The sequence below is a fragment of the Mizuhopecten yessoensis genome, unplaced genomic scaffold, assembly GCF_002113885.1.
Source record: "Mizuhopecten yessoensis strain PY_sf001 unplaced genomic scaffold, ASM211388v2 scaffold10971, whole genome shotgun sequence".
NCBI lineage: Eukaryota > Metazoa > Mollusca > Bivalvia > Pectinida > Pectinidae > Mizuhopecten > Mizuhopecten yessoensis.
Genome location: NW_018408813.1, coordinates 1050034 through 1071360, shown reverse-complemented (window position 1 = coordinate 1071360; position 21327 = coordinate 1050034). Strand labels below are relative to the sequence as shown.

General features: G+C 35.5%; 1 protein-coding gene across 2 annotated transcripts; it reads right to left on the bottom strand.

Moving 5' to 3' along the window:
* Positions 1–215: 215 nt before the first annotated feature.
* Positions 216–19371, bottom strand: LOC110464198 (casein kinase I-like). 2 transcript variants are annotated; one of them, XM_021519285.1, is made up of 9 exons: positions 19180–19371; positions 18984–19059; positions 16994–17104; positions 16198–16346; positions 15598–15826; positions 14502–14672; positions 13041–13189; positions 11562–11706; positions 216–1975 (listed from the first exon to the last, which is right to left on the bottom strand). In XM_021519285.1, the coding sequence occupies exons 2-9, from the start codon at positions 19057–19059 to the stop codon at positions 1746–1748; spliced, it is 1260 nt and encodes a 419-aa protein (XP_021374960.1). In that variant the 5' UTR covers positions 19180–19371; the 3' UTR covers positions 216–1745. The 2 variants fall into 2 exon arrangements, with proteins under 2 accessions (XP_021374960.1, XP_021374959.1); XM_021519284.1 differs by lacking the exon at positions 216–1975 and adding an exon at positions 5743–8100.
* Between the last annotated feature and the right edge of the window lie 1956 nt (positions 19372–21327).

Below are 21327 nucleotides of genomic sequence, written 5' to 3'. Positions count from 1 at the left end.
CTAACTTTGTTGCGGGAGTATACGAACACTTGATATAGCCTAATAGCCAAGACTAAGCATATTTACTAATGGATGCAAAAATCATGGGCAACAAAATATAGACCACACGAGCTGACACAATCTTGCATGAAATTAAAACTTTCTCCAGCTGTCTTCCAGTTAGTGCAGTCTCCTGAAGCTCCTTCACAGTGTCATAGATAACATACAAAATTAAGAATGTTTCTTCACTTTATTTATTATTCAGTGGACACATTGAAATCCTGATTCAATCTTACCAGATCTGGAATTAATCTGGTTCAAATGTTAAAATGAAGGTATAAGCACAAGTCATGTTATTATATATGTACCCTAAACTTGCAGGCATGATATACTTTTCCCCTGACAATCATGCTCATTGGAAGACCTAGCTAGAAAGGCCTAATCTGTAGTTACTCCTCCATCTCTTTTGAGGCTCGTGTCAGACCTTTTGTTTTTTTACAATAATATAGTCTCAATAATTAAGAGTAGCATGCTCAAGTTGAAGTGGTCTATTACTCTACATACTTCAACTTGTTAATCAGCAACTAGAAATTACTTTAAACTGATCAGTTTCTGTTCCAAAAATAATTATGGCGAGGAGAACAATACATTTTAGCCAAGTAGCCAGAACCACAGGAATTGAGTTTTTGATCAGAAGTGATATATATATAGACATAAAATCATGCAATGTGTGCATGCACAGAATACCGATTTTGTCAGAAACGTTTGTATCTCTTTCTTGCGTGACGACAAATTGCAGTTACACCGACAAAAGAAGAAAACGTAGCAATACATTTCAGACTCTGATAAAAACAGATCTTAGAATCCTTGTTTTGTCAATAAATACACACATGTAGATATGTTCATACATTACTCTAGAATTAGTCTCCTTTTATGAACGTTTACTCACATCGGCAAAAAATAGGATAAGGAATTATAAAAGATCTATGTACAGAAATACATCACACATATTGACATTCACACAATTATTACCATTCATGCAACATAAAATCACACATTACTTTTCACTCATCTCTAAACATATCTATATGTTAAAATAACCACAAGCATTTTCATCATGCTCTTAAATGTTTCCTTCATATTGTTGGTCCGACATTAATATTAAAAGAATTCGTGTCAACGTTCTATTTCAGAAATATCATGATCATATTCTAATCTTTATTCCCATAGTTAAGATTATTTCAACACATTATATCACAATAATGCTAAGTTTTTAAATTAATTTAAAATCGTAAACTTGTACAGTATTTTACACAGCAACTCATCAACCCAAACTATTGCCACAGTTCTATGTTGTTTTTCAGAAAAGCAAAACCCTTGAAGAATGAAAACAAAAGATTTCAATACAAATGTCAAAACTTGGCACTAAATGTTTTTTTTAGCAATTGTGTTGGAAAGGTCTCTCAGAATCGTAAAATTCACATACAATGAAAATCGTGAATCATCTACTCCCAACTGAAACAAAAAGTAGACACATTTGACATGATCAACTGCCACTGAGAAGACGACTTTCAAAATACACAATGATCCCGACATCCTCTACCCTTTCAGGAGAGACCTACAACACTCCCAAGTTGGGCCTAAGAGAGATGAAACAAGGCAAGTGTTAATCCCTCGTATCAAATCCATCACAGCGCTTTTGACTCGCCACCAGTCGGACTGTTGTCCTCGTTTCCTGGTCTCACCAACAGTCTCGACGATTATCCTCATTTCCTTGTATGTCGAGAGGAGCCAGTCCGGGCTGGCACTTCGCCATCTTTAGAAGCACTTCCTCGCCTCATGGCAGAGTTCATTGGCATCATACCCGGCTGCATGGGAGCAGTGGACACTCGTGCAGCCGCCTCACGCTGCGCCTCAGCTCCGGTCGGAATTCCTCTGTGAAGTCTAGTACTTGTTCGTCTTTCACGCTCCCTAGAGAAGGGCCGAGGAGATTCCGCTACAAACACAGAGTACCATAATTAAACATATGCTTTCCCTTCCAAAAAGAATTATTGAGATAAAAGAGAGAGAAAAGATACTTAAACTTATTTAAATAATATCAAAAGCAACTTAAAATCTGGTTTTGATAATGTTTCCAACATCATATAAGTTGTTAATATAACTTAACCAACGTAACACCTAAAATTGTATCCTTACTAACATTCACACACACAAACTGCAGAGCATACAAATGGTTGTTATACTTATAATAGAACATAATTCTTTCACACAGAAATATTAAAGTGATCTCTTTTACACGGAATTGTCCTCTTCAAAATTTCCAATGTTTTTGAAACTTTCAAACTACCATCATATTTTTATTGTAAATATAGTCAATGTTGCCATAAGGTATCAGAAGATGATTTTCTGTTAAATATTGACGCAAGTTGTGCAGATTTTTTTATAATATGTTATAGAAAGCAATAGCACTTTAAAATAACTACTTTGAATCTGAAAGGAGCAGTTCTTGTTTCTGTATGCGTAGTAACCAGTCTCATTATCAGAATTTTTTCAAAGGAAAGCTGTTACAAGGAACATGAGATCCATGCGAAAATAAGACTTTTGGAGTACATTTGGGTCAAAATTAAAAGAAATCAATTAATTGTCTGTGTTTTCAAGAAATAACAAAATTCTGTTGATTTAAGGATCTAAACATGGTGCAATTGCTGTACCAAGTGTACATATACCAAGTGTACATATATACCAAGTGCACATATATACCAAGTGTACATATATACCGAGTGTACATATAAACCAAGTGTACATATATACCAAGTGAACATATACCAAGTGTACATATATACCAAGTGTACATATATACCAAGTGTACATATATACCAAGTGTACATATATACCAAGTGTACATATAAACCAAGTGTACATATATACCAAGTGTACATATACCAAGTGTACATATATACCAAATGTACATATATACCAAGTGCACATATATACCAAGTGTACATATATACCAAGTGTACATATATACCAAGTGTACATATATACCTATTAGCAATTCAAGGAAATGAAGTATCACTCTTATGCATCCATTTTTCACATGGTTCTATTTTTCACAAATGTAACATTTCCAGAAACCATGTTGATACAGTGAACTATCTGCCAGTTCAGAATAATTGTGACATCCTTACACATTTATTACAAACTTCAAACTTTAAAATGTTATCTGTTGTGTCAATAATATTGGCAAAAGTTGAACTTTACAATAACCCTCACTTACAGTGTCATGGATCAGGTATTTAACATACCGAGATGGATGTGGTTGATCAGGTATTCAACATACAGAGGGGGCCACATCCAATATATCATACTATTTTGATCCTTACAAACCGTCTGAAGAGACCAGCGCCATGATAACATACTATATATGAGAGCAAAAATTTACAAAATATCATTCAAAATGATGTGTACCTCTCAGAATATTTACTACAAGTTACCAGTGATGGTCAGCTAGTCCATAAGGGGTACAATCAGTCCTAGACTTGTTCTTAGTCTCGCCCTATATATATCTCAAGATCTACACATAACCTTCATAGTTGAACAAATGTGTGTCATAATGCAAAGCATTGGCATATTAGCAGTAAATCATTGACTTTCTAATGTCATGGATCTGATATATGTCTGGATGTGAAGAATTACAGTGGCCTCGAGTAATGTACTTATTACATAAGGTAAAACACGGAGAGATAAACAACACAGCATTACAATCACAAATTTTATTTTTTCCATTTTTTCCACCATGTTACTGAAATGCATCCTGTCCATTTACACCTAGTTCAACCTATAACTATTGACAATGTTATGATTTCATATATGAATATATAATGACCAAAGCTAAGCAAAATTTCCTGTACTACGGTAATAACTAAACTATAAAGTTTAAAGGTTGGATTTTTTCTCATGGTCTCTGATTTTCACAGGTTTGTGCAAATGGTCAATTCTTAAGGATTTTTACATTGGTTTTCAGTGGTTTTGGCACATAGTGCTTAAGTGATAAAAGTGGACAAAATTTTAATTGATTAGGCAAGATGTGGGGGGTTTTGCGGATAATTTGTTAAAGCGAAAGATTGCGAAAATTAGAACCCCGCAAAAAAGAAACGCCTTTCAATATCTCTACACTTGTCCATTATTTATTAAAAAACCCATGATACAACTTCTAGACAGTGTATATTGCTACTTATGTAATAGCGAATTGACCTGCCCAGAAACAACATGTACTGTCAACAATTCTTGTCATTGACTACAACATAGGTTCATACACTTAGCTCCAGTTATGACAATGACTTGTATGATTACAAAGTAAAACTTCAGACCACTTCCATTCTTGCGTATTTATAGCTAATTCTGATAACTCAAGTATGCCTTCTTCCATGTCTGTTGGGACATGTACATAAAATCAAGCCACAGAAATAACTAGCGTTAAACAGTGTTCAGTTAAAAAAGGGGTCGAGATATAAAAATCAAAGAATTTCCTGCTTTTCGAATGTATTGAACGTGATGATTTCTTTTTGAGAACAAGAAGATTGATTGGCTATATGCTACATCTGTATATGCAATATTTATAGAATCATCCATGATCCAAGGGTATATATATATAGATCTGGTGATGAATGGTAAAATCTAATGATAAATGTTATGAATGTATAAAGAATGTATGAAGTTGGTTAACTCTATGCTGTGTCTGGTGAAACAATGACGATGAAACCAATGGAGGTGACAAATCTGGCAAAGGCTGCACTGATGATGAAAGTAAACAGAGGTGGCTAAGCGTTATGGCTGCACTGATGATGGAAGTAAACAGAGCTGGCTAAGCCTTAGCCTGCACTGATGATGAAAGTAAACAGAGCTGGCTAAGCCTTAGGCTGCACTGATGATGAATGTAAACAGAGCTTGCTTAGCCTTAGGCTGCACTGATGATGAAAGTAAACATAGCTTGATTAGCCTTAGGCTGCCATGATGATGCAAGTAAACAGCTGGCCAAGCCTTAGGCTGCACTGATGATGAAAGTAAACAGAGTTTGCTTAGCCTTAGGGTGCACTGATGATGAAAGTAAACAGAGCTTGCTTAGCCTTAGGCTGCACTGATGATGAAAGTAAACAGAGTTTGCTTAGCCTTAGGGTGCACGGATGGTGAAAGTAAACAGTGCTTGCTTAGCCTTAGGCTGCACTGATGATGAAAGTAAACAATTGGCCAAGCCTAAGGCTGCACTGGTGATTAAAGTAAACAGTTTAGTCTAAACCTGGGGCTGCCATTTTGATGGAACAGACAGCTTAATCTTCACTTGGGGCTGCTATTTTTTCAATATGCTGAAAGGCTGAAAGCAGACAGCTGGCCAAGCCAAGCATGTTGACGTCACTTATGATGAAAGTAAGACAGGTCTGGCTAAGCCTGGTGCTAAACCGATGATACATGTAGATGAGAGTTGGCAAGTCTAGTGAAACACTGTCCTGAGGCTTCACTGGTGATGACCAAGCCTGGTGCTACATTGATGATGCAAGGAAGAGCTGGATGAAAACAGACAGCTACACAATGAGATGAATGAAGACAGCTGGCCATGCCTGGCTCTGCACTGATGATGATCAAAAATACAGGCAGATAATGAGAGAAGTTGGCCAAGTCAGGCAATACAAGTGGTGAGGAAAACACTGATGATGAATATGACAGGATTCTGGTTAGAGAAGACTTAGATGATCTAAACAGAGCTTGCTTAGCCTTAGGCTGCACTGATGATGAAAGTAAACAATTGGCCAAGCCTAAGGCTGCACTGGTGATTAAAGTAAACAGTTTAGTCTAAACCTGGGGCTGCCATTTTGATGGAACAGACAGCTTAATCTTCACTTGGGGCTGCTATTTTTTCAATATGCTGAAAGGCTGAAAGCAGACAGCTGGCCAAGCCAAGCATGTTGACGTCACTTATGATGAAAGTAAGACAGGTCTGGCTAAGCCTGGTGCTAAACCGATGATACATGTAGATGAGAGTTGGCAAGTCTAGTGAAACACTGTCCTGATGCTTCACTGGTGATGACCAAGCCTGGTGCTACAGTGATGATGCAAGGAAGAGCTGGATGAAAACAGACAGCTACACAATGAGATGAATGCAGACAGCTGGCCATGCCTGGCTCTGCACTGATGATGATCAAAAATACAGGCAGATAATGAGAGAAGTTGGCCAAGTCAGGCAATACAAGTGATGAGGAAAACACTGATGATGAATATGACAGGATTCTGGTTAGAGAAGACTTAGATGATCTAATTAGCTAGGAAAAGACTTGATGATCAAGCCTCAATTCAGGGTATCCAAATTTAACCAAGGTTTTACAATACATTGTATTTTCAATAAACCATGATACTGCTCAGTGAAATATGAATACGGTACAATGTAGGCCACTAAATGTTGCATGACTTAATCAGATGCTAGCTATTGTACAATGAGAGTGGATCAATGACACAAACATCTGCCACACTTCTACTGTACTTATTATGTTTATCTTTTAAATCTTCATATAAGTGCTGCATCACCAACGTCTCCATTGACCGTAACGTTATACACTTACAATTAAATCCACCAGTCTGACCTTGAAAACAGCCAATGTTTTAGGAAACTCTCATTCTCTTTTTTAACTCCAATAATTTGTTTTACTGATGTATATAATGCAATTTTCTTATCAATTGGTCGTTTTCACAATTTTTTGCAGTTCAAGGAACCTGCCAACAAAACATATTAGCGAACATTTCTAGTTGAACACATTAGTGACTATACATGAATGTTATTGAAGTACGTTTTTAAATTGCCAACAGGCCTATCATAACATGACATAAACCAGGAAGGTATTTGATGACATGACTTTTAAACGATAGCTAGTGCTTGCTATAATGAAGATTACCAGCACATAGATTTAGGCCTTAGCATGTTAGGATTGTTGGACTGAAGGACAACATAAATTTACAAATGAAAATGTACACATAATTCAACTAGAAATCTTCCATACATGGTATGTTCACTCAATGAACCTTGAAAATAGATATTTTGTTTCAATGGCTGCTCATATGATGAGAGTCCAAGCTATAAAATACAAATCCCCACTTGTAATATAAAGATACCACAAACAACCCATACAACCTCTGTTTATGTATAACGAAAAATCATTGTTTTAAAATGATCTTTTTGAATTATTGTAGAAATGTTTACTTCTGGAATTCGTCCAATTAAAACAGTTTTATTCATCCTTATGTTGAATTACAGGTTGCTAGGATTTTTACGGTACAATTATCTAAGTTGGTTGGAACTTCTATTGTGATAACAAAATCTAAATATGAACTGATTGTTCATTAAGACAACACCTGATCAAAATTATAACCAGTGATGATAAAATCACCACTGAATCAAACATAACTATGACCACAGATGTGTTGTACATAGGATGGAAACACAAGTCAGTTGTTGGACAGTTGATGACTACTGTACATGTATACTGAAGCATCAACTGTACCACACAGACATATGTGTACACCAGCGGTAACAAAATAACTACATCCAATTTATACTATATAACACAACATAGTACCATACTTCTCTCAGTCCACAGATACATCCTACCCAAAGGTACATATTTACATCGTTATACATCATCTATATATATATTTGTACACAACTTCAATGACTAGACATGATGGCAGACCGACTTTCCTAAAGGCCACGTGTATTTTCCCCTGTTAACAGTTTAGTTTAACTGTCTGAGCATGGGCACCACACTATAGAAAATTCTCCAACCAGACAACACCACAATAAATCTCAAGTTTGTCTAGGCTTCAGCTGAACATTGTGGGGGCGTGTATCCTGCATTATGCGGCGGAGTTTGGCACTGTCACTGGGGTTCCCTACTGGGATCGGCAGGCTAGAGCCCTTAAAGCTTATCCTTCCCCCTGAAGATGGAGTAGCGAGCCTACTCTCACTTATCTTACTGTCTGTTACAACCACATCAGCGTTCGATTCTTGCCCACGGGTGGCCAACGATAGGCGAGTTGGCATTCTTTCCCTTGTGCGTGAGGAAGACGCTCGCACATCTATGACAAAGAAGAAGAAAAGAGAAGGCTGACAAACCATTACAACTTCGGAGATCCAAAATAATCCAAAATTTTGAAGTGCACAAAGAAGGAGAGCCAGAGGGGAAAGAAACGAAAAAATAAAGGAAAATAAAGAAACCATGCGCCATGTGCAAAAACCATGCAGGAAACAGTCCATTTTTTGGGGGGTATTGACATCCAAAACGGAAGAAATAAAAAACACAGGCAATAAATGCAAAAAGTTTATTCAAAATACTTAATATAAAAGGCTGAAATCAAAGCAAACAACCAATGAAGAATATAAGCCATGCAAGAAAATATAAACAGCTGTGGGATGAGGAGAGGATAGAAAGAAAGCCAATTACCACTACAATCAATATTGATTCTGATAAAGTGTGGTATCCATGATGTATCCATGTCGTGAACATTTTGGTAAAAGAAAATTTCAGGGTTGATGAAGTAAACAAAATGTGCAGAATTTATGCAAAAAAAGTGTTGAAAGCTCCAAATATCAAATGTGATGAAATCTTTCTCATCAAAACCAATTGACTATTCTCGAAAGTGCATGCATCCAACCTTGTTACTTTAACTGTACATAAACCACTAGTGCTTCCATGAGAATGCTGCAATTCAACAGCTATCACGATTACCAGCACCGAGGAAAGAGAAGAATAGACTAGATAGTGAGGGCGCCAGTCCAGAGCGAGGACAGAGGTCTACTACATGTAGTTTCTGGAGGACATGCACTCTCCCGAGGGAAGGACAAGGACTAATAGCTCTAAACACCAGTAGCTGCCAGACTCGAGTACAACCATGCAGATATACCCCGCACAGCATTGAGAGGTCGTCAGTGTCGCCCAACAATGATAAATAGGGTCAAAACTGTTACTACATCAAATTAATACAATGTATTCATATTTTGTAGAAATATAATGCTATAATGACGAATGCCACACATGAAATGCAATGATGAATATTACTAACATATACATGAGATGATGGCAGTGTACACCATATGTGATGATGAATGTACACATGAAATACGAAGATTGATGTTTATGAAAGAGCAAAAAAGCAAGAATCATCCCTATACAATAGTTATCAAAACATGGATACATTTTACTGTTACATTTATACTGCATGTATTATGACATCCATCTTTCATTTCCAACACACCTCTAGGAAAATCAGTGAGCAAACTCTGCATGATCTACAAAGTTATGAATTTAACAAAGTTTTAAAATATTTTGATAAAGAAATGTATGCAGGGATGAATCTCTGGAAATCAATGTTTCATGATGAATTCTTATCTCAACACACAATGCCAAAGAACTACAAATCAATGACAGTTTGCTTACATGATGTACACTATATTCCCTGTTTACTTGATAAGGAGTTATTGAACAGCTAAATTGTTTTCATTACAACACAGCAAAACTGCAAGTTAATAACCATGATAAACGTATAGCTCACAAGGATTTGTGAGTGATAAAAATAGGAGACACTTTGCTTTTAGGATATATGCTACACCACTGCAACACTTGTTTCCTTTCTTAAGTGTTTCACTATTAATGTATCTCTGGTCTTATGATCAGGTGACACATTGAAAGGTACATAATACATTCAGGATTATTAGAAATTGCTAATTATAAGGTTACTTGCCGAGGGAGATATAGGTAGCATATATCCTTATGTAAATGTTGGAAAGACCGCACACAGAACATACCATTCAACGTTACAATACTGTAACAGTACAGACATAAACTCCCTCTCATTCTGTCTACATAGGTTGGAACACAGCTGGATATACCTTGATGGTTGATTACCTGTACAGATCAGGTGATCAGAAAACTGTCATGAATGAAGTTTCTAATCCATCAATATATGTTTTTTTAAATAAAGATAACTGATCTGTCATTACAGTACATACACACAACAAAACATAACACAGACAAATTAACTCTGGATTTGTACCTTTAATTCATTGACAAGAAGATTTGTTGTGCTTCGTAAATTTTCAACTATCTATTCTAACATGCATGATTACCAATTGTTCATGATACTTGAAAACTTTGCTAAAGATCATCAACAATTCTATATCATTCAATTACACATCACCAGGAACTATCCTATTTGAAACAGTGCTGTCTAATCTGAGAAATTAAGTACTTTTCTCATAACTAATCTTGATGCTGTAACAGTAGTAGGATTTTCAGAATCATCACATTCACCCCAATACTATGCGTGCTTGGGCTATTCCAAAAACAAATGTATGGGGTGGAGGTGCTATTTTAAGCCTACAATTTATTTTTTCTGTGCCCAACTATAGAAATGTTAAGTATTTTAGACCCCATCATCCAAATATATATTATTAACCTCTCTCTCCCGTTACATTTATATCTGGAATAACCCTTACACAAGAACAATCGAAGTCTATACTATTCCTACAAGTTACAAAACCATGCATTTTAACTAAAACAATATCCTAATTTCACACCTCATTGTAATTCATTCCATACTTGAAATAAGCCCATGACTCCCATAATCATAAATAGAAGAAATTTTAAAAAAGATGATAAAAGTGCCATGGGATTTAAAACAAAACAGAAATATGTGCTTTGAATAATACTTAAAAATATTTAAAATTAATGTTTGTATGTTCTCTTCAGAACAATATATTAAAGTGACATTTTTTTTCTCATACAAAAATACTTCACACTTACTTATTCAACAAAACAATATAAAGATTTATTCCTTAAAAAAACTAGCATCTGGAGAGTACAACTTTTATTTAGAAAACTAGCCTACGCACAAATTTAGTAAAATTCTAGAAGCCTGACTTGTTTTCAAAGTAAATATTGGAGGTTTTTTTTATTACCACCGACATACAATCTACTAGCCCTGGCCGATGTCATTTTACATTCCTACATTAAATGTGCTTTTGCTTGTTATTTTAATCTGTAGTGCTAAAGTCAAGTGTTCTGCCCTATTAATTAAGCACTTATCTGTCTATGTATTCTTAGTACACAATTTTTTCAAGTCACCCAGTGAATCATTAGATGGCAAAATACTACATTACTTCTCTTCGATCTATTTTGGATGATGTCTATATGCAAGTATTTTTGAATCTTTGTTAGACATATCCAGTATGAAGAATTGACTAAAGATAGAAATACTACAAACACGACTTTACTACAAGATATAATTAAAGTCTCTCGAATACTACCCTGATTTATGGTTCTAGCATTAAAGATGTTGTGAAGACTTGATGCTATCTTTTACCTATTGTATTGAATGACATCAGCAACTCTCATTACATGAGTAATAAAACTGATGCACAATTCAGTAAAATCTAGTGAATTTAATTCAGGTTTGACATTTATTGTTCTACTTTTCCAAACAACCAACATAATATAAGTGGTGATTGATAAGATTTTGGTGTGACTGTGTGAAGTACTTACTTGTGAAATCTCCGGGTGGAGTCGTGCCTGGTACAGGCATCTGTTCACCTCGCATTCGACTGCCAGGCACGGCTGTACCGTGTAGTGGCCTTGCTGATGAGCTCACTTTCTGTCGATCATCTACATCACTGTTGCGACCAGTGCCCTGCAGGAAAATATTGTAACAACATCACATATCAAATTTCTTACAGGTGTGAACATGACAACATAATTGCATGTATTTACCATACCAAGCTTTCATTTATTTATGCAATATTTCAGAAAATTCATATCTAAATTTTACACATCTATGGTGAATCCTGCCTATGTTACATCCTCTGCTATCTCTTCTCGGCCATGTGTGAGAAGAGTCTGACTCAACATGTTATTATCGAGTATAAATAAAGTCTATTATTATTAAACTTGTCTGATCTATATACCCCGTGTGATCCAACTCTTCAGATAGATTAGATTAGACAGGGTAGGTTTTTTTGTAGGAAATGAAGAAAAATACAGCTAAATGTTAACGAAAGGCCCATTGGGCCTCTTTCCCTCACCTGGTATTAATATCATACTTGTAATCTTAATAGTGGACTAAATAACAGCTACAGGCAGAATATCAGTGTTTGATTCATGAGAACCTATTAAAAGATTTAAACAAATGACGCCTGTGACCTTGAATGTCGAACAAGGACATTAGGTTGAAAGTGGGAAAAGGTCATTCATTTGAACAAACTTGGTAGCCCTTCATCCCAGCATGATGCTACAGGCCCAATATCAGTACCCTATGCCTTTAGGTTATTCAGAAGAAGTTGTTTGAAGATTTTACGACATTTGACCCATGTGACCTTGAAAGTGGGTCAAGGTCATCCATTTGAACAAACTTTGAAGCCCTTCATCCCAGCATTCTACAGGCCTAATATCAATACCCTTGGCCTTTTGGTAAGTGAGAAGAAGTTGTTTGAAGATTTTAAGACATTTGACCCATGTGACCTTGAAAGTGGGTCAAGGTCATTCATTTGAATAAACTTTGAAGCCCTTCATCCCAGCATTCTACTGGCCAAATATCATCAGCCTGGATCTCTTGGTTATTGAAAAGAATTTGTTTCAAGTAAAAAGTTGCCGCCGGCCGGACGTCGGACGCCGCACCATGCCATAAGCTCACTCGAAGGGCCAGGTGAGCTAAAAATTACAGGATCTCAGAATAAGGGGTTAAATTTGACAGGTTTAACAGTACTTTACTATATACACAGTAGGATCTTTATTATCACATTTTCCAGCGCCCAGGAGGAAAACACTTTCAAGGTTTGTTGTGCCAAGATACTACCAACCAACTCCACTTTTACAGTAGTTTTTCCAGTTTGTCATTGTATTACCTCAAAATGATGAAAAATACCTCACTACATCTCATTAAGCACATCAGATCAGCAGTTTTTACAAATACAAAATTGATGTCTACAAATAACTCAATACTTCTGAAGGATGACCACTAGTACTTACAAATTTGAGCATATTCCAGTCAAAGACATAATCATAGGTGAACCCTTGTCTGTGGAACAAATTTCTGAAGAGTTGTCGAAGGTAGGAATAATCAGGTTTGTCATCAAATCTTAGAGACCGACAAAAATTCAGGTAGGTGGCAAATTCCGCTGAAAGAACACAGAAAATTATGTCTTAAGTCAGAAATTTTAACTTTTGAAATATGGAATGTGTTCTCTCCATTCACTTTCAGTCAAGTCAAACTCTTTTACATAAATATGCACAATGAATGCAGTAATTACTGAGAAATCAAATTTGGTTTCCTTTTATATATTTGAAACAAAAAGTTACATATCATTTGCAAAATATGACAATGATATGATCATGTGAATTTCAACAAGTCCAGAGTTCATCATATTAAAGCAGTCAACCTATAGGCAATGTCTAGTAGAAACATGATTGTTCTCTACAAACCCAACAATTTTCTAGATTTATATGGCTGTGACGGTATACGTAAGGGATGTTAATTCAAAAATTGGTAAGTTTTTGCTTACTGATTTTTTAATGGGACCGTGCATGAAACTCCATGGAGTTAAGCACACATGTTGCATTGACTAGATTGTCTAACTCAACAACTTTAAGGTCTATGAAGGAGAGTTAAAGACCCGACTGTTTGTTGAGATTTAAATTTCAAGAACTAAAAGACTAACAGTTTAGCAATTAGCAAGGGCCTGCTTGTGTGTCCTACTTAAGTATATATATATATCTTTAATCGCTAGCTAAAGCAATGGCCAGTGATTGTCTTGAATTTCAGAATACGGGAATAAACGCATTATATTCATGTGATTCAGCAAGTAAGAACCATTTACTACCAGTGTGAACACAATCAGACCTACAGAAGAGAATTCTTGGACCAACCTTAAACTAGAGCAATTATTTTGGATAATGGATCCTAATAAGCATCATAATTTGCCAACAAGCATGAACCTAATTGTATCAACATAATTTAAGTCATAGCTGTATTTATCTCCGCTGATCAGAAGTGATTAATGGTAGCTATATAGCCATCTTGGATTTCTGGGTAATATGGTGATATTTATGTAGGGTATCCACCAACTATTGGTGGGTTAGTAAGGGCAATCTTTATTTTTGACTATATCTCCCATTGCTTTTAACTGATCTTTTAACTTTTGGTCACTTTTAAACCCCTCTTGAACATCTCTGTATCCATGTGAAATTAAAAAAAAAAAATGACATGGATTTTGAGATAATAATTAGAGATTAAAGTGTGGACAGAAGGACATATGGGATTACTAATTAAAGGCATCCACACCTCTGATGTGGGAGTTGGACACTATATTGAACCCTAATTTTCTCAACAAAAGTATTTGAGTAGTCTACTTTTTAGTGGTCAGAAGGGAAAGGATGGCCTCAAGACTCAGTTCCTAGTTATCTTTGTATATTGGTCAGGAGACCACTTACAGGGAAATCCTTTACAGAGTTCCTCTATGGGAGTGGACATTTTCTTTTCACTGATTCTCTCGTACTTCTGACGTTTTGTCGCCGCCTTTAGTCCCTGCCATGGCAAGCTCCCACGTAAGAAGTACATGAAAACATACCCTAATGATTCCATGTCATCCCGTCGACTTTGTTCTGTAGAAATAAAACACAAACCAAATTAACACAGCAAGAACAAGAAACAGTATTAAACGCAAGAGTATTGACATTTTCAAAGATACGTGAAAAACACTTACCGATGTGCAAGTAATTAAACAGTTATTTTTATAATATCACTTTACCAAGATCCAATACTAGTGAAGATCATGATAATAAAAGGAAAATCAGCGCTACCTTCTTGATCAACTAGATACAGAGACTTGTCTAGAGTATCTTGGAAAAATTGGATAATTTTTGTTATTTTTGTTAAATTTAAGGGAAATTCTGATTATTTTGATAAAAATTCTGCCAAAAGTTTGGTTTTGGTAATCGTCCTATTAACAGCTAAGGTCATTTAAGGATGTGCCTCCATGTGTGTTGTGTATGCGTGCATATGTGAATGTGTGCTGGAGGCATGGATATATTATTATACTGACAACGGGTGAACCAAAAGATTTATTGTCTTGAAAAGTACTCATGTAGAAGGCTAAATCACCTTCAATAATGACAGATCATATAATTTTAAATGTAATATTGTCATATCCGAATACCACTTTTGGTAAAAAATGATTTTTTTTAAAATTCATTTTTCTTATGCCTTTTTAATTTTGGGAGACTGTAAATATTGAAGCAAAAAAGGCTTAATATTCCATTGGGGAAAGAACCAAATATCAGCAGCTGAGAAAGCCTAGGTAAGTCCCTGGAAAAATTAAACAGAAGATCTTTCAAAGGTTCTTTCATACAAGTTCTATACATAACTATAGACAATCTTCAAGTTAAGTGTTTAATGCTTTATTATTCCTACAGTAACTAAGGGTCAACTTTGTTTCTGTATCTTACCAAAACAACTCAGATTGTGCAAATGGTAAAACTGCAAAACTGGAGTTGGAACTTCCGTACAAGCTGATGAACATTAGCTTACCAATTCCGAGATGTGTGTTGATACTAGCGTATCTAGCTGTGCCGGTGAGATTCTTGTTTTCCCGATAGGGTATATGTTGATGTGTTCGAGCATCACGATACTTTTTGGCCAATCCAAAGTCAATAATATACACAAGATTTCCTTTCTTTCCTAATCCCATAAGAAAATTGTCTGGTTTCACATCACGATGAATGAAATTTTTTGAATGAATATATTCAATTCTGCTTATCTGTAAAAGAATAAAACAATGTACAGTTTCAAAATTGCGGATAATCTATATCTAACAAAAGGTTACCTAATAAATACATACAACACAATCAAAATTATTCAAAAATATACAATAGTACATCCTACATTTACATATTTAAATGGCAATCCATAGACTTCATAACATTTACCATAAAATTTCCATACAAAATTGAGACATTTAACCCTGCCAGTTTATCAAAGATATTTTTATTTATATACCTCCAGTGCATATCAATGGAAAACTTAATATATCTTTATATGCTGCCAGTTTTATCAGTGATGTTCAACAGAACCAAAACTAGGTAAACAAGAGTGACTACTTATTGGCTCCATATAAGCATTATAACATACCAACTGATCTGCCAGTAGCAAGACCGTCTTCAAACTGAATTTACGTGAGCAGAAATTAAAGAGATCCTCCAGACTAGGTCCTAGAAGTTCCATCACCATGACATTGTAGTCGCCTTCTGCTCCACACCATTTTATCGTTGGAATTCCCACTAAAAGTAGGAAATTATACAAATTTAAATAATATTCAGGAAAATCTTTTGCTAAAAAAATTGTTTTTGTTTGACTAAATGAAATTCAGATTTTCTCTATCAGACTGTCGATAAAGATGAAGAATTCATCTAAAACTGTCCATAATGAAATTTCACAAGAGGGGACCAGTTCATGCTGCCGTCTAATCCATTGGTCATCAGAACAATGACGGGGGTTCTCATTGATCTTACAGCAAGCGCTTAAACAATTCTTTGCATGTCTACATATAGGGAATGTCACACAATTTTGGTTTCCCTGTACACACGACTCGGATGCATTATTGACTGTTTTGCAAACTTTTGGAGTGCAGCAATGAAATGTTGCTGGTGGCATATAAATGACATGTTCTTGTAATTAATCTTGTTACTAAATTGGATGTTGTGGAAGTACTTATATGGTGTTCAACCAATTAAAACCAAAGGAAATATCTGGACTGGTATAACTCTTCTCTTTCATTTCATTAGCCTTTACAAATAGTACCTGAATTTGTGATTTTTCTAATATGCAGAAGGGAAGTTATTTTCAAATGAGCAAAAAAAGTATCAAACAAAATCAGTTTTATCTATATAATATATAAACCCAAATTCTTTCATCTGATCAAAGTTACCTCCTCCTTGCATCATTCGGTAGATCTTGCTCTCTATGTGGAGCTGTGGGTGTTTTGTTTTCACACATTCTAATTTGATGGCAACCTCTTCTCCGTTTGAAATGTCAGTACCTGAAATGGACATAATCAAACAATCAATATTGATCTAAATTAAATAAAACAACTGATAAACTTTCAAAGCTTTATTTTCATGTATGTTTTTATAAATATTCCACCCCGACTGTCTGATAGGAAATTTCAAAAATTTGCGTTAGCCTCATCTTCCAGTGTAGTGCAACAGGTCTGTGTATCATCTAGTAGACTACATATCATTGATTATTACTTTAAATTAATACAATTGTGATTATCTATTATTTCATACTGGATTTAAACCAAAATCATAATTTTATTAGTACAGGGGTGTACTATTCAATTAGCTTGACCTGGTTGCTGGGCAATGAAAGTTGATACTATCTTATATTTACTATGAAATTAGAATACACTAGGCTGTTAAAAAAAATATCAAAATCTGCCTGCTGGCTAGGACTCGACTATGAAATTGAACACCCCCATAAACCATTGTACAATTCCAACTTAAGTATTGAATGATGACCTTGATGTTGAACATTACAAATATTGCAAATCATCTGTGTTGTCTTTTCTTTGGGATTTTTCACATGTGTCAAAGAAAGGATAATGTTTTGCAATTAGGGCTGCAACGGATAGAAAAAATGCCACTTGGATAACCTTGTGTACTTAATTATCTGAACCAAAACCAGGTTACCATGTTTTCTTGTGCAATAAAATATGTCCACCAATGGCTCTTTATTTTGATAAAAATATGATTACTTAATTCATTAAATACATAAACAAAGATAACTCAATACTTATGTCTTGTGAATACAGTTGTAAAAGTTACAAATTCTTAAATTGTTATGAATTGGTTACTTATCGCTAGCCACCCGACAGAGAAATTTTCGTAGTCTCACTTCATTCTTATGTGTTGTCAATGCTGATGCGCACGTATTTCTGTGCATCACTTCTGGTCGGAACACTGATCATAGCTGCCGGTGAATGATGAGTTACATTGTTCAACATGTACAGAATGTCAGTTGATATTGTGTTTACATTCAAAGTTTATTGTTTACATGCACTCAATAGTAAAGTAAGTATACTGAACAAGAGTGTTTTCGAGGTCTGTCAATCAGCAGTCAAGAGCGACATTTTTGCCTGGGAAGTCAATAAATATACTGACCTCCATTTTGGAACGGTTTTCGGGTACGTGGATTTACTAACTGGATAGTTCTTGTAACCTAACCTGATTTCCAATACATTCAACACTTCATTTTGTGACAATGGAAATATTCATTTTAGTTACTCTTTTATTCTGTATTCATCTTTTATATAATAAGAACAATAAAAGTTAACAGCTATCTAGACCAAATGTATGCTAGTATCACTGAAAAGATACTTTTGAGATATGCATGAAATAAACCAAATCTTACAATGAATCATCGATCTTCCATATTTAATCGACACCCAAGTAAGTAACATACTCTTGCTTTTGTGACACTTGAATGATGTACTGATGTCACTATGAAAAGTCATGTTTTCTGTATAGGTTTTGTGTAAACATGTCAAAATGAATCTATGATCACGGCAAACAATTGTTGGGTGTCAAATCAAAGTATTTGTTTTTCACTCATGTTTCATTCATTCGTCGTTATTTTGACAGCCAAAACAGAATATCCGATTTTCCTCTTCCGGTTATTATTTGACCAGACAAATTTGCATTAATGTCATCGAACAATGTGATATGTTCATAATTCAATATATTATAGGTAATTCAAGACTCCGTTTGTGTTCTTATGATGAATCACCAAGAAAAAGGATTGTAAAATGCAAATCCAGTCATTGTTGAATCACCTACATTGTCCTCGAACGAGAACTGTCAAAATATTTCGAGGCTTGCACCGACGTGTTTAGATTTTGTGTAATATATAATTCTTACCAAGATAAATGTCTCCAAACGAACCACTTCCAATCTTCCGTCCGAGGCGGTACTTGTTTCCGACTCTCAGCTCCATCTGAAAGATATGTTATTCATACGATAGAGTGCATTCTTTGAAACGAAGCGAGAGACACAACACAAAAAAACACAAACAAAAGCGGACCAGTCTGTCCATTTAAAACAGAAATTAGCATACCTCTACACCGGAAAGGCTAAAATGAGCTTCTTATACGGTCAAGTACATATTTCTTAAACAATCTAGAGGAAAACTAGGCCCCGTTGAACATCGTTAACGGTTAGATGCAATGGATTTTGTTGGTGTTACCCACTTCCCACTTCCATTATTTACTTCGATATCGGTTGCCCGACATCATTACGCAGGCGCCAATATTCTATTTCCTGTTTGCAAGTGCCCGGATTTCTCACAGTGGCAACGCCCCAAGTCAAGTGAATGGAGGGGCACGTATAATCTAGGAAGGTTGTGAACGAGGTTTTTGAAAATATAAATTGTCATTCCAAGTCACATTTTCCCATTTCAACATCGAGTTTATCATTCAATCACAATGTATCTACTTGTCTGTCCTAAACAGTGAACACGTATTTAATTGGTCTACAGTCATTTTCTCTCCAGCATACAATATATATATATGTTATATATGTATAAGTTAAGTATTAGGGNGGGGGGGGGGGGGGTTCTCGCTACGATACTAACGGAATGGATTTTTTCTCGAATTACATAAATACTCTAATGTGTGGTCATGATCATCAGCCAAACATCTGCACGTTTTGGAAAAACAAAGACTGGTGTAACAAACAAAAAAACTGTCAATTTGCAAGGATAAGGAGAGTCGCTTGTCACATATTTCAATTTATCCTATGATATATTTTGTTTTTAAATCTTTAAATATCACCCCAAAATGAGTGCTCGCAAAAATGAAAAGATATACAGTAAGTTTTTAAACATCGTCTGTCGCCTGGTCCTTTTGTGCCCATTTGATGTTAAAGTAACTGATGCAAACACGTATATACGCTTCATTTTATCATAGTTGCAGGAAATGTTGCTCAAAAGTTTGCAGCTACTTAATTAGATCAATACAAAGCGTTCTTAGTGAACTTAGACGGAATGCCCGAAACGTAAAATGGGTTTGCTTAATTTATAACACTGAATTAATTAACTAGTTCTTTCATCTCCTACTAATGTATGCAGGGACTAATTGTAGTTCAAAACAGCTGACTTATGTTATAATTGATATTACCACATTTTATCTTATCGCCTTATTCTAAATTATGATAATTCCCGAGTTGATAGTGAAACATCTAGATTCTTGACCAATCTGGAAAATCAACAAACTCTCCTCAGTAATTAGTCTTACACTAATATACACTACAAGTGGATTTTTTTCGTGAATTTGTTATTTTTCTGCAGACAAGCATCATACAGTACTTGCAAATTGGTTTATCAGAGATGAGGAATCTCTGCTCATGATTACATATATGTTGGAATAAACAACATCGAGAAATTTACAATTTGTGATCAAAACTCAATGGGGGCGTAAACGCAACAATTAAGATCGTTGTCAGATCCAGATGACATGGGATGGGGTTCCTTGTGGTCACGAAAGACACCTTTGCACAAAGTCCTAGATCCTTGCCCACTGGTAAAAAGCCCGAATAGGAGCCGGTTTATAGCCGGGACTCTTTACTCTTTGACCGATGTACCGCGACCAAACACCTTTTTTGGACACTTACGGCAGATGTGAAATTAAAGGTTTAAACAAGGATGTCAATCACGATTTTTGTTTTTCAAATGACACAAAAAGGGCAATAAGTTCTTTCTCGAAATCCAATATTTTATCGCGAATAAATCGTGTGATAGTCATGCTCCTAATATAAATCGTCACAAGAGGGAAGTGATTAAAAATTCAAATTTTGGTTCCACTTTTGAAAGATCGTCGGTGGTTGGATGGCGCAGTGGTTAGCGCACTCACCTTTCACAAAAACGGCCGGGCTTCGATTCTCCGATCGGACGTGAAAAGGTATGGAGTCACCTATCCGACCCTCGAGTAATCTGGTTTCCTTCCATACGCTCTTCAATCCAGGCTGTTTAATAAGAGTGCTTAATATATATTGGTAAAGATTGTTTCACAAATACCGCCGTTATAAAATGAATGAAGTTTCGTTATGTCAGTGGCGGATCATGTCTGTGTGAAAATGTGACTGGCGTTATGAAAACATTATGACTTAAAATAGACATATATGCAGGGAATGAGAAACAAGTAATTACAAAAACGAATGAAAGAAAAAAAAGTGAAAAAACATCATTACACCACAAAATAGAAGAATA

What these genes read in the sequence shown, in the direction of transcription:
- LOC110464198 (XM_021519284.1), bottom strand. Translation starts at nt 19,059, where the DNA reads ATGGAGCTGAGAGTCGGAAACAAGTACCGCCTCGGACGGAAGATTGGA. An exon ending in CCGAATGATGCAAGGAGGAG is followed by an intron (nt 16,347 to 16,993) that starts GTAACTTTGATC and finishes TCCTACTTTTAG; the next exon opens with TGGGAATTCCAACGATAAAA. An exon ending in TCCACCCGGAGATTTCACAA is followed by an intron (nt 8,101 to 11,561) that starts GTAAGTACTTCA and finishes TCTTTGTCATAG; the next exon opens with ATGTGCGAGCGTCTTCCTCA.